This window comes from Cannabis sativa, chromosome 8 (assembly GCF_029168945.1).
Source record: "Cannabis sativa cultivar Pink pepper isolate KNU-18-1 chromosome 8, ASM2916894v1, whole genome shotgun sequence".
Classification (NCBI taxonomy): domain Eukaryota; kingdom Viridiplantae; phylum Streptophyta; class Magnoliopsida; order Rosales; family Cannabaceae; genus Cannabis; species Cannabis sativa.
Window position 1 is genome coordinate 29,921,634 of NC_083608.1, and position 14,783 is coordinate 29,936,416.

The 14,783-nt window shown below is 34.2% G+C and overlaps 1 protein-coding gene across 1 annotated transcript; it reads right to left on the reverse strand.

Moving 5' to 3' along the window:
• Nucleotides 1–250: 250 nt before the first annotated feature.
• On the reverse strand, nt 251–2,528 carry LOC115699427 (protein SPIRAL1-like 1). Its single transcript, XM_030626825.2, has 3 exons — nt 2,484–2,528; nt 1,211–1,519; nt 251–685 (listed from the first exon to the last, which is right to left on the reverse strand). The coding sequence occupies exons 2-3, from the start codon at nt 1,487–1,489 to the stop codon at nt 602–604; spliced, it is 363 nt and encodes a 120-aa protein (XP_030482685.1). The 5' UTR covers nt 1,490–1,519; nt 2,484–2,528; the 3' UTR covers nt 251–601.
• Between the last annotated feature and the right edge of the window lie 12,255 nt (nt 2,529–14,783).

The following is a 14,783-nucleotide window of genomic DNA, read 5'->3' on the forward strand; positions in this document are numbered from 1 at the left end:
TTGTTTAATTTCCATTCCCTAACCTTCAACCAACATTCCATAACCTTCAACCAAACTCCACATAAATGATACTTTACTTACAAGTAGCTTTATATTCCTGGCAAATAAGAAAAAAAAAAAGTGGACACTTACACACCTCCTTTACTTTTTTGTTTCATTGTCCCAATAATTGACATCTTTTGTTTCATTGCTTCAATAATTAATATCAAACAGAAGTCGTGACAAATAACTGTGCAGCAAGAAAAGGAAAGAGATGAAAATGAAAAATTGCATTAGGCAGGAGATATTATTTCACTGCCAAACATAACATACTAAACAGAGATTGTGAACAAAGAACATGCACTCGAAAATGTCACTTTGTCCACAACTAATATAGCTGTGTCGAAAATGTCTCAAGCAAGCATCATCTCTACAGCAGAGTGCTCATTTGATTGAACAATCCCAACAACCACCACCACGATTATATTACATTACAAGTTCAGACAGATTTTATCCATTTATATAAAATATAAAAAATAAAAGTTGAAAACGACACCTCATCTAAAGTAGATGATTCCACAAAAATCAATGTAACAGTTTCCATTGTCAAGATGCAGTATCCTTAGTTACCACCACCGTCACCAAAGAGGTAACCCAGAGAAGATCCACCACCAGGGGCAGCATGGACCTTAGTTGAGGGTCGATCCTGCACCAACAACCAATAGATCAAAAGAACATTGAGAAACGTTGTTATAATCCAAGTTAAATCATACGGGTAAAACACACAGGATAAATTAATTGTATATATACACACACAACACACACACACACACACATGTTTTTTATTCATCTTAAAAAAGGGAGGACAACTCCCTAGTCCGCTTACATGTTGTGATAGCTTACAATAATATCTCAGTGGAATTTGAAACCCATTAACATCTTGAAAGATTTCACAAAAAACCGGATGTGGCCTACAAGTGCTTATTACTATAACATGATTATTTTTCTAAAGCAAAAAAAATTTACATGTTCAAGTACAGACTTAATGCTGTTTGATAAAAAAAATGTTTAGACTTAATGCTTTGATTCAAATAAGATCCACTCAATCCATATTAATAATTCCTTTCAAGAAACACGTATATAATAGATGACTTAAGCAGTCCAAAGGAATTCAGAATATTTATAACCAGCTCATTAGAGCTAAATGGTGGGCATGGAAGGCAAAACATACCGTGATAAAGTTGCCGGTGTTCTGGCCATCAGCCCGCATGTAGTTGTTGGTAGATGTGCTGTGAATACCAGCTGGGATCTGCTTAGTAATATCCACAGGAGGTTGAGGAGCAGGAGCAGGAGCAGGTTTGGCAGCAGCCACAGTAGTCACAGCAGGTGCTTCACTTGGTGCAGCTGGAGCTTTGTTTGTGGCTGGTTTGTTGGGACTGGGAGCCTCTCCACTACCAAAAAGATAACCCAAGGAACTTTGGCCACCACCGCTGCTATTTCCACGACCCATGTCTTCTTCTAAGATAGTATCCTCTGATCTCTGGGTTACAATAGATGAAAATGGAAAAAAAGGTATGTAGTTTAATCCAGAATGAATTTCTCAAAGAAGCACTAATTATCAAACACATCCAACCCATTTCTTAAGCAACGCTTGAAATAAACCATGATTTAGCGACCAACAAAGAAGCATTCTCAAAATTCACAACAACCATGTCGTTGTTGTCCCCATTGTCATGATTACCAGTACCATATATGTTTAAATACTTTCTTGCTATAGTCAAATAATACAATAACAATGCTACACTCCATGATACCGGACTGATTTGTCCCTAAACCATCAACGACTAGGTAGAAGACACTAAATTATTATGATTAAGGAAGTTCTCTTAATTGCTTCACTTTAAATCCAAAGCGTTATCAAGACAATTACAGATATGACTTATGAGAGCATCACAGCAACAACAAACAACACCCATCAGAGGCACAGACACTGGAACTAATATCTTTAATCAGGATCCAGAAAAAAACGTAATGAATAAATCATTCTTATTCATGGATTACACTCTATAAGACAGCTTAATGCCTAAGCAAACATGTAAAGAAAGTAAGCTCACTATACAGAAGATGCAGAAAACCTTCAATTTTTTATACCCAGGACAGAATCCGAGAACAAAAGACAGTAAATCTCAAAGGAAAGTCGCAATCAACCACTAGTAAGTGCACCGCAAATGCGAAGAACTCTAACAGATCTAAGATACAAAAATGCATGCGATTCAATCATTCCTATAATTTCACAAGAGAAAACCCCACAAAATAATTCACAGAAAACATCAGTTCATACAACCATCGATTTTGTTTTTTATTTTTGATTTTATTTTTTCAAAATAGGCGATAGGGACAGATGAAGGATCATATGAAATTGACAGCATAATCTCTTGTACGAAACCCTAATTACACAAAGAGAGAGTAAGATCTAGGGTTAGGTTAAGAGTATGAATACATACCTGGCTGATGGGATCAGATCTGGACCCAAACTCCGAACCAGAGAGAGAGAGTAACTACAGCTTCTACTGAGAGAGAAAGAGACGGTTTGGAAAGAGGGAGATACAAAGGTATATCTATGCGTTATTATATACCGCCATTATATTCATTTTTGAATAATTAAACTGTAAATTATTTTAATTTCCACCCCTATATATCCTATTTTTACTTCTTCCCCGTTACTATTCCTATTTTAAAGTTTTTATTGTTTAATTTATTTTTAGATACTACTAAAATTAATATCCATTTTACATAACAGCAAGTAAAGCTTGTACACACACCATGTAGTTTCTCTAAAAAAAACTTGTATACAGGCACCACTTCATCCACTTTATCTATAAAAATTAAAAATATTTATCTTCTGTTTAAGTTTTTTCAAAAAAAATAATAAAAAAACAAAAAAAAATTATTCTATAACTACTTTTATTTTTTAAATTTAAAAAATAAAAATATAAATTTAAGAAAAAATTAAAAAAAATTGTGTCTATCATTTATTATTTTTAAAATAAAAATACAAAAATTATAATATCTCATGTTCGTAGAGATGCGAACCAAGCTGCTCATGGCTTGGCTAAACATGCATTAGCGCTAGATAATGATTGTATGTGGTACGAGGATATTCCCTCTACCATTTTCTCTGTTGTTGTAAAAGACTCTTCTTAATTTATGATAACAGACTTTTTCTCAAAAAAAAAAAAAAAAATCAAAGAATAATATCCATTTTAAGTTTTTTTAAAAAAAATAAAAAATAAATAATCTATGAATCAGTGCATCGGACCAATGAGGCAATTGAGAAAATTAAAATTAGAATGCTTGCCTCTCAGAGTAGACAAAAGAGTTATGCAGATCCGAAACGCAGAGATGTTGAGTACCAAGTAGGGGATCACGTCTTCTTACGAGTATCTCCAATGAAAAGAATCAAACGTTTCGGGAAAAGAGGACCTTTCGAGATTCTTGAGAAGGTTGGGCAAGTGGCATACCGATTAGCTTTGCCTCCAGCTCTTTCAGCAGTTCATAACGTATTTCATGTCTCTATGTTGAGAAAATACGTTTCAGACCCTGCTCATGTACTTAGCTATGAGAATCTTGAGCTGCAACCAAATATGTCTTATTAAGAACAACCAATTCAGATCCTTGACAGAAAGGATAAGGTTCTTCGGAACCAAACCATAGCTCTGGTCAAAGTACTCTGGAGAAATAGCAAGGTGGAAGAAGCCACCTGGGAGTTAGAATCAGACATGAGAGCTCAATATCCAGAGTTGTTCGGGTTAGATTTCGAGTACGAAATCCATTTAAGGGGGGATAATTACAAAGACTGCTTAGCTTTAATTTGGAAATTCGCAGATAATTAGGGCTTTATTATGAAGATTATTTATTAATATGGAATCAATTATTTATGATGATTTATTTGAATTCAGAATGCATTTTTATGTCACATATAGAAATTTCATAATTTTGCATATTTTGTACCCGGCAACTTTAGAACGCGGTGTATGGCTATTGGAATCACATCTTAGTATTTTTTAGTATAGCGGAATAATATTTTAGACATTGAAAATGTCGGGAATAGTCAGGATTTTAGAATTTCCCAAAATACCCCTAAGTGACCATTTATGACTTTTAGTATGGGTGGGGCAAAATGGTATTTTTGCCTATTAGAGTTTTTGTCTTATATGGGTTTAATTAGGTTAATTAAATCTGATTTTTAAGTTAAGTTTTATGCTGATATTATCCTTAGTTAATAAGATTTTATTTCATTTTATCAATTAGAAAAGAATAAGATTTTATTTCATTTTATCAATTAGAAAAGAAAAGAAGAAAAAAACTATACTCTTTCAAGCTCTCTCTCTCTCTTTCTCTCGAAATCCCTAGCACCAACTAGGGTTGTATGATTTTTCTTCACAATTCAAGCAAGTTGCAGCAAGTCTTAGTGTGAATCCAATCCAAGGTAAGTTTCTAGCAATTCCTAGTTTAGTTTTCTTGAATTTTTAGAAATGAATTTTGCATGATTTTGAGTTAGTAGCTGCTGTGTTAGTTGTTGGTGTTTGAATCATGTTTCTGGTGTTAGATTATGGTTTTGTATGTTGTTTTAAGCATGAATAAAGAGTTGTTGGTAAGTTTAAATGAGCTTTGAGTTTTAGAACTCAATCTTGAAGCCTTAATGGTGAAATCCGTTTCTGTGTATGGGTAGTTGTTTTATCACTTGGAAAATGTTTATTGGGGTATAATATGCAGGTCTGGAAAGTTTGATTTAGTTTGGAAACGATTTGGTTAGAGTATGAGATTTTGTTGGTTGGTTTTACACTGCTTGTAAAACCGGTTACCCGAATTTTGCAGCAGGGAAAACCCATTTTTCAGCTTGTCGTTTCGGGTCAGTTTCAGGTTTCTGGTTGGTTGATTCCCTGCTAGTTTGGGATATTGCCATATTAAGTTGCTGTAAATAGGTTTTTGGTTTTAAACCTAAGTCCCGGTTGTGATATTAGTGGGTCACTTATTCATGTTGTTATCGATGTGATTTAGAAGCCTATAATTCGCCGAGCAGTTGTTCCACTCAGGTTGACCAGCACACTTGAATTCGAAATTGAGGTAAGATTAGTATAATGTTATGCATATGTTTATACATGTTTACCGTCCATGTTAGTTGTCGTCAGAATAACATATTAGGGTATCGGATAGAGTTGCACCGAGATACCAACAGATATATGTTAGGCAAATCTATAGCCATCAGATTAGCATATCAGGGCAACAATGAGGTGTACATAGAGTTGCACCGAGATGCAATCAGATATATGCTAGGCTATCAGATAGTATGAGTTATCTACTACCACATCAGTACGGGTAGAGTAATGAGTATAGGCTGAATTCGCAGTTAGTCATACTTTGTCGTGAACGTTCCTGACTCAGTTAGGGTTAAGGTTAGGTGTATGGGCGCCTGATTATAACCTGGGATATTAGTATGGTTTATGTGATGCTTTTCTTACTGAATCTATTGACTCGCAGTTGCTATTTCTATGTGTAGGTAAGGGCAATGCTAAAGTTGAGCAACCGTGAGAGCGAGCAGATGAAGATTGTACATGTCGGGGCAGTTAGGCCTGGAGCGTACGATCTTTGGGACTACGAGGCTTTTGATGTATAGTCGCTGAGCAACAAACTTTTGTTTATATGTATAGCAAGCTTTTAAAAAGTATTTTGTAAACGGGATCCCGAAATTTTATATATGTAATACTTTAAGTCTTTATTTAAATAAGCAAATTTTAATTATTCACGATTTTCAATAACCTCGTTGATTAGCAACGAGCTGCACATTACGTTAAAAATCACGCTAACACGCCTATGCTAGTTAGGGTGTTACACCATGCTTGGTTGACAGGTGGCCTTATATTGACTTAGTCTTATATTGACTTAGTCTTAGTGGTTCACTTAAGTGGTCGGCCTGATGCTTCAGGTGTTGAGATTTTATGCCCTAAATAAAACTCATTTCAATATAATCTTATTGTTATCAATAGAAGATTAGAAGTCATTTATGTTTACAGATATCATTCATGTTTATGGTTTAATATACAATTTCTGCTAAATCCAGAACATATAGTTATTCACAATTACAGTGATGTCAACACAGTGGAAGGTAATTGTGATTATATGCTTCAAAAGATTATGTTCCATGATTCATCAGTGCACTGGATTTACACTGATGTGATAATCAACGATAAAGCTTACTTACACCTTGGATAAGTGTTATGTTCTCTCCAGAACATTGGCAAAGTATGCTAGTATCGGATGTATTGAGTATACATTAGACTGGGACCGATATTAATCTTGCTAAATATATTATAATCTTACCGTTGTATCTTTCCAATTCAATATCACTGGTTGATCTTAGATCAAAAGATCTTAATCCTGATATGGTTAGGTTCAATCTCAAGAGTGTTATTTATGTTCTTTGACTTGTTCGTTGAAGCTGTTATACCCAAAATTTGGCTTCACTTCAGAGGGTGACACATGTCGAACAATGGAATATGAACATCCTAATATAATAAAATTATATCATTTAATGCAAAGGAAAGGAATAAATTGTTTAATAAAAGATTAATAGAAAATATTCATAACTCGCTGACTAATGCAGTCTTAAGCGAGACAAGGATAGAAGGCCTATTAAAACCTATATTGACGAGACATATGCCTACCTCGAAATACACAAGTCCAAGAAGATAATTCATTTATTCAAAGGAGTGAATTCAGTTACCTAAAGTACCTCGGGTTATATATAGCGAGACATCCACCTCGCTATTCTTAAGAAACTTGACGAGGTGAATCATCTGCCAACACTTAGTATTTTTTCTACATTATAGTATTCAAGGATAATAACTTGGAAATATGCAAGATACAATTGTCCAAATCAACATTAATCATCGACGATTCAAGCGAGATGCTATTGTCCAAATTAGTATTGACCATCGAATGATAAGAATAACAAGCAGTTAAGCGGTTATCAAGTATTATCCAACATATGTTTTAAATGAAACGTGGGAATTGACCACGTTTCATTACACAGTTATTTTTGAATTAAATATGAATAACTGCCAACCTATATTTCTATAAATAGGGGCAGATCCCACAGAAAAAGGGACGGAAGAATTTGAGAGAGAAAAATATATACGATCAATTGTAAACTGTATCTGATACTCAGAAAACATCTTGAATAAGATAGACTCGTGGAGTATGCAGATTTAACTGCAAAACTACGTAAAAATATCTGGTGTTACTCATATACAATTTATTTTATATTTTCTTATTATTTATGTGTTATATTTATTATGAAAAGGCTTATTATTGGTTAACAAAAATCTGCGTTAATCGTTTGTTGCTTTCATTTAGAGCCTACGTGATAAAACTAAGAAAAATCCCTCCTTACAAATAAAAATCTATCCATGGCTGATAATAATCAAAACGATGGAAGTCGTTCTGAGGAAACTACTCATCACCCTGGGAAAGAACCAATGGGTTCTCAAAGACCCCATACTTCCAGAACAACACGTTCAAGAAGAAATTATTGTTGGGAATATTTTACTAGGATCTAGATTCGCTAACAAGTATGTTGATTAACATCCTAAATATGAATATCTCTAAAACAATGAAATTAAACACATACGAGTTTAGAAAACGTTACATTGATTGTAGTAGAATAAATAGTGTTGGCATTTATAGGATTGAAATGGAAAATATGGTATTATTAAAAAGAAGAATAAGTGGTTGAAATAAAGTGGCGAAAATCTAACTAGAGTTTGGTCCTTTAAGTGTATGGCTTAGTGTGATTTTTTGTCCAATATTTTATTCTTTTTTAATCCATATAATTTAACCTTAAGCCCTAGTTGAAACACTATAAAAGGAACATGATACTCTCATCTCATACACTTGACACTTTGTTAAACTAATGTCATCTTGACTATTCAACCAACCTTGATGAGAGAGTTCATTCCTTAGTGATTTCTCACCTCCTTCATTGTTCTTCCACATACGAAACACATTGAGTGAATGAGTGTCGTGCCCACACATAGCAAGTCAAGTACTTAATCATAGTGAGTAAAGACGGTGGTAACCAAACCCGAAGGAGAGAAAGAGATTCAGGTTCAGATCTTGATAATGCTCTGCTACAGAAAGGAACAAGGGCTAGAGATCTTGAACGGAAGGAGTCATTATATTCCGCTGCAATCAATGTAAGGTTTTCTAATCCCTTTTGTGTTTATTTCATTGTTTTAGAGAATTCATATTTAGGATGTTAATCAACATACTTGTTAGTAAAATCTAGATCTTGGTAAAATATTCCCAACAGATTGTACATGTCGTGATGATCTTCGGAAGACAACCTCGTGGCTCTGATACCAAATTGTAACACCCTAACTAGTTTAGGCATGTTAGCGTGATTTTTAACGCACTGTGCAGTTCGTTGCTAATCAACGAGATTATCGAAAAGCGTGATTAATTAAAATTTTACTTATTTAATTAAAAACATAAAGTATCATACTTATAAAATTTTGGGATCCCGTTTACAAAATACATTTACAAAAGTTTAATATTCATATACAGAAATTTGTCGCCTAGCGACTACAGAACAAAAGCCCTGATGTCCCAAAGATCGTACGCTCCAAGCCTAATCACCCCCGCATGTACAATCTTCATCTGCTCGCTCTCACGGCTGCTCAGCCTTAGCCTTGCCCTTACCTACACATGAAAATAACACTGTGAGTCAACAAACTCAGTAAGATAAGCATAACATAAAACATAATAATATCCCGGGTTATAATCAGGCGTCCATACACCCAATCATAACCCTATCCTCGTGTCCCACACAGTACTAAGTCTAGAACGTTCATAAGACAATACTATCGACCAAAATATCAGTCTATACTCAATATACCAGTCATACTCTAGCCATATTGATGTGACATCATCGATCAGTATTTCAGCCAACATACATTTATCAGTAATCAGTGCAACTCTAAGTATACTATTACTACTATCAATGTACTATAACAAGCATAAACAACATGTATGCTAAACATGTAATTGTTGGAAATTATTTTACCAGGATCTTAGATCTACTCACAAGTATGTTTATTAACACCCTAAATATGAACTTTCTAAAACGATGAAATAAACACATATAAAGTTTAGTAAACCTTACATTGGGTGCAGCGGAATATAATGACTCCTTCCGTTCAGATATCTAGCCCTTGATTCCTTTCTGTAGCAGAACATTATCAATATCTGAACCTGGATCTCTTTCTCTGATTCTTTAGTGCTGAAACTCCTTCTTGCTGAAAGTCTTTCTTCACGATCTTCCTCACTATGATTAAGGTATCACTTGTTGTGTGTGGGCACTACTCTAACACTAAGAATTTCGAAATCTCAATGAGGAAGAGAGAGAGGGAGTGGTCGGCCAAAGATAGCGAGAGAGAAAGGCTCAGTTTTTTCTGAATGAAAAGTCAGAAGAAAAGTGTGTAAATTTAGTGTAAATTTCCTGAAGCCTTCACTATCTATTTATAGCATTCCACTAGGGTTAGGTTTGAATTATTTGGCATTAAAATAATGAAAATATCAGAGGAAAAACCCTACAAAAGTGGTCGGCCATACAATGTGGATTTGGGCCTCACTTTTTGCAATTTTGCAGTTTTATCTTTTCTGCATCTGATTTTCTCAAAAACGCCAATTTTCAAATTCAACCATTTAAATGCCAATTCTAACTATTTAATAACTATAAATAATTATTAAATAATATTGTCATTTATCATATTTATTAATTGAACCATACAAAGTATCATAATTAACAAATATGCCCCTAAAACTCTTTCTTTACAATTTCGCCCTTACTTAGTGAAAAATTCACAAATAGACATAGTCTAAATTGAGAATTATAATTGATTAATCAAAACCAATTATATGAGTCTTACAAGCAATATTATCTCAACTAGTGGGGGGACCATGGGTCTATATAACCGAGCTTCCAATAAGCGTATCAATAATTTAATAATAAAATTCACTAACTTATTAATTCTTCGTTGAATCCACGTATAGAACTTAGAATTGCACTCTCAGTATATAGAATGCTCTATATATTCCACCATTGTTGCTATAATTATAAACACTACGCAAGTATACGCAATCAAGTAGTAAAACTCACACAGGTGAGGTCGATCCCACAGGGAATTGGATTAAATACCACTAAACTATACTTATAATTCTATTTGGCAATATCGAAAACAATTATGATTTAAGAACAGTAAAGTAATTCAGAAAACGTAAAACACAGTTGAAGTTTAAGCAAGATGAGAAGATAGGGAGGAGAATCCTGTTGTTGTTTACCCAAATCGTTAATGCTTAATTACTATCCTGTTCTTGAAGTGAATGACAGATTATGAAATAACCTAGCTCTTTTCAGATCTTCTAGATTCTAAATTACATGTTATCTAATTAATTCCTTAATTAAACTAACATGAAATCAGCATTAAGTAATAATCTATTCGTCACATAAGTCATGTAAATACTCTCGTTTCACATAGAACATCGATTATCCTAATTTTAGCATTCTCAATTCTCACTTTTCAGATTTCGAATTGAGATCATAAAGCATGCACAAGGTGATCAATCTTAAACATGAAGTTAAACACAAATTAAGATAATTTCACAAACAAGAATGGAGGAATGGTAATTAAACATTAACTAGGCCAAACATTAAACAACAAACATCATCCTCCCTAAATGGGAAATTTAGTTCAGAAACAAATCCATAACCATTCCTAAAGCAATATTCAACATAAATAAATTAAGGAGGAATAAAGAAAAGAACTGTTGGTGGATGAATTTCGGATCGTCACTTGAATCTCTGTGCTCTACCTGCCGCTCTCTGCTGTATTTTAGGGTTCCAAATTGCTTCCCTTGACTTCCAATCGCAGTTTTCTATTTATATCTAATTTTTAGGGTTCGTCGGACAAAAATACCCCTGACCGTACGGACGCTCGCCGCGGCCAAAAGTGGTCTCGCCGCGGCGAGATGGAATTTTCTGCTTCGATCTGTTTCAGTAAAATGGGCATAACTTTCTCATACAAACTCCAAATGGGCTGATTTAAGATGCGTTGGAAAGATAAGAAAGAGATCTAAAACTTTTATGTTTTGACTTTTTCCAAAATATGATCAAAACATAGTCGAATTTAGGCTTGAAGTTTCAGCTTTATTCTCTTTTAAAATTTTCTCTATTTTATAGATCACTGTTTTCCGAAATTTGTCCAATTTATACATTCCAAGTGTTGAAACCTGAAACCAAAGAAAACAAGCGTAATTCTATTCCAAAAACAATAATAAAGAAGAAAAATAACTATAAAATGTGACCCAAAACTTAGGCTAAAAATAGCCTAACAACCATATAGACACATCATTAGTTATCCATTGTTATAATCCTAATTTGATCAATGATCCTCTATATGAATGATCTACATTGTAAAGGGATTAGATTACCGTTACACCCTACAATGTATTTAATCCTTAAAACACTTAACCCCGTATAAATGATATTTCAGCTTATGTGAAATGAGATCTCCACCATTTATTTTCGTTTGGTCAAGCTCGAAGGAGATCATCCTTTACTTACTATTTGCCAGATAGAAGCTATAGATTCCATGTTTATGTTAGCGCTCCCACTCAATTGCACTACCGTGTTCCCAAAATGTACGTATCACCCTGACCCAAAAGTAGGCTTAACTAACAAATCAAAGAACACGAATAGCCTCTCGAGATTGAGCCTAATCATAACAGGATTAAGATCATTTGATCTAGGATCAACTAGGCGATATTGACTTGAATAGATATTACCGTAAGTTTAATAAATCTAAGTCAAAGTTAAATATCAGTCCCTTCCGATGCATACTCCATGCATCCAACCAGAGCTTTACTTTAACCAATGCTCTGGAAAGAACATAGCGTTTCTCCAAATGCAAGTAAACTCTGTTGTAGATTATCATATCAGTAAAACCCTATGTCTGATAAATCTAGGAAACTTTATTCACATAGTCATGTTTACTTTCCAATGTGTTGACAGCACAATAAACAGGATCAAGTATGTGAAAAGGGTTTCAGATGAATTTATACATTATATACATATAATCATGAAATAAATCATGTGAACCATGCAACATTAAATGTTATTTCTGATCTATATTAATAAGTAAATCTGATTATATTGAAATGAGTTTTATTTAGGGCATAAAACCCAACAGTAATTACATATGCATAACATTATACTAATCTTACTTTATTTTCGAATTTAGGTGTGCCGGCCAACCTGAGTGGAACAACTACTCAGCAAATTACAGGCCCCTAAATCACATCGATTATAACATAGATAAGTGACACGCTAAATCACAACCAGAGACTTAGGTTTTAAACCAAAAACCTATCTACTGTAACTTAACATGGCAATACCCTAAACTAATAGGGAATTAACCAATCAAAGCTTTGAAACTAACACGAATCGACAGCACGAATTTTTTTGGGGAACCCAGCAGCGAAATTTGGTTAACCGGTTTTACAGGTCTTATAAAACCGGCCATTAACCGGTGTACACCAGAAAACCTCAAAAAATCCAAAACCTAACCAAATCGATTCCAAACCTTCCAGACTTGCATATTATACCCCAATAGACATATTCCAAGCAATAACACAACCACACAAGCTCAAAATCAAAAATCACCATTAAAGAGCTAAGCTTGAGTTCTAAAACTCAAAGCTTGCTCAACTAACCAAACAACCCTCAAAACAAGCTTAAATCAACATATCTAAACATAATTCAAACTCTAAAAACAAAAATAAACAATAACAGCAACCACAACACCTTAAAACCCAAATCATGCAAAAACTCATAACTTGAAACTTAAGAAACTAAGGAGGAGGTTGCTAGAGGCTTTACCTTGACTTGGATTTACTTAGAGCTGCTGGAAATCACAAGAATTTGATGAACAATAATAGAACCCTAGCTGGTTCTAGGGATTTCGAGAGAGAGAGAGTTTCTTACTTTTTTTTTTTTTTTTTTTTCAATTTTTGTATTTTTTGCAAAATGAAATAAAACTAAATAGGTTTTTAATTAATTATTTTATCAACTTAAAACATAAATAAAATCAGATTATTTAAATTAATTAATCTTCACTAAAAGACAAAACACATATAAGCAAAATGACCATTTTGCCCTTCCCACACTAAAAATCATAAAAGGTCACACTTAGGGGTATTTTAGTCAATTATCTAAAATCTTGACTATTCCTGACATTCTCAATGTCTAACTATATTCCCCCGCTATACTAAAAATACTAAGATGTGATTCTAATAGCCAAATACCGCGCTCCAATGTTGCAGGGCACAAAACATGGAAAATTATGAAATTCCATATATAACATATAAAACGCATTCTGAATTCAAATAAATCTCCGTAAATAAGTAAATCCAAACTAATATGCAAGTATCATAATTAAACTCTAATTATCTGCTAATTTTCAAATTAAAGTTAAGCGGTCTTTACAGGGAGGGTAGTTTATTTAACAGTTGAGCTTCCAATCGATTATACGATTCTGAGAGTTGGCCCACTTAATTCTCTAAAGTTTTCAATGTGGCTTCAGTTATTTGCTAGAACCTAAAAGAACTAGTAGCCATGGCATTAATAAGATCTTCAGTGGAAAGATTGGGTTTTGCTAGTGGGGTACCTTGTGGTGCTTGATTTTGTCTTGGTACAAAATTCTATTGCGGCCGTTATTGATAATTGAAATCAGGTTTGGCAGGTAAAGATTACTGGACATTTTGTTGATTGTCGTAGCAAAGATTCTGATGATTCCTCCAATTAGGTGTATAAGTTCGTGAGTGTGGGTCATAGAGATGGCTTAATTGACCAGGAAAATTACCCATTACGTTCACATCTTCAGTCTCCTCTTCAAATAGTGTTGGACAGTATCAGTAGTATGTTTCACAATCTGACAAATTTCACATGCCTCACCTGTTGGCCTAAAGCAAGTTGTTGTACCACGGAGGTTAATTGAGCTATTTGCTGACTAAGCTGGTTCTCAATGGGTTTGCTCACTTCATTAACCTGTCGTGATGTTGGAGCAAGGTCTCGACAAATGCCAAATTGTTGTGAATTGGCAGCCATGTTTAAGATTAGAGTTCTGGCTTCTGCAGGGGTCTTATCTACCAATGCACCTCCACTAGTTGCATCAATCATACTCATATCTAATGGTAACAAGCCTTCATAAAAGTATTGGATAAGGAGTTGTTCACTTATTTAGTGATGATGGCAACTAGCACATAACCTCTTAAACCGTTCCTAATATTCATAAAGTGGCTCTCTAGTAACTTACCTAATTCCATAAATTTCTTTTTTGATACTTCGAACTTTAGAGGCTAAAAAGTAACACTCCAAGAAAACAGTCTTCATGCCATTCCATGTCTCACTAGTACTAGGTAGTAAATAATACAACCACTCCTTAGCAGAATCTTTCAAGGAGAAAGGAAAAACCCACAACTTGATTTATTCTTGAGTCACCGAAGAAGGTTTCATACTAGTGCATATAATATGAAACTCCTTCAAATGATTGTTAGGGTCTTCACCAGGCAACCCATGAAAAGCTGGCAGTAAGTGGATGAGGCCTGATTTCAGTTCGAAGTTAACATCCAAATGTGGATAATGAATGCACAGTGGTTGTTGGTCAAGATCTAACGCGGCCAACTCC

Bases quoted from the DNA above. Each gene is read 5' to 3' on its own strand.
- LOC115699427 (XM_030626825.2), bottom strand. From the start codon at position 1,489: ATGGGTCGTGGAAATAGCAGCGGTGGTGGCCAAAGTTCCTTGGGTTAT. The intron at 686-1,210 runs GTATGTTTTGCC...TTGTTGGTGCAG, and splicing joins ACACCGGCAACTTTATCACG to GATCGACCCTCAACTAAGGT.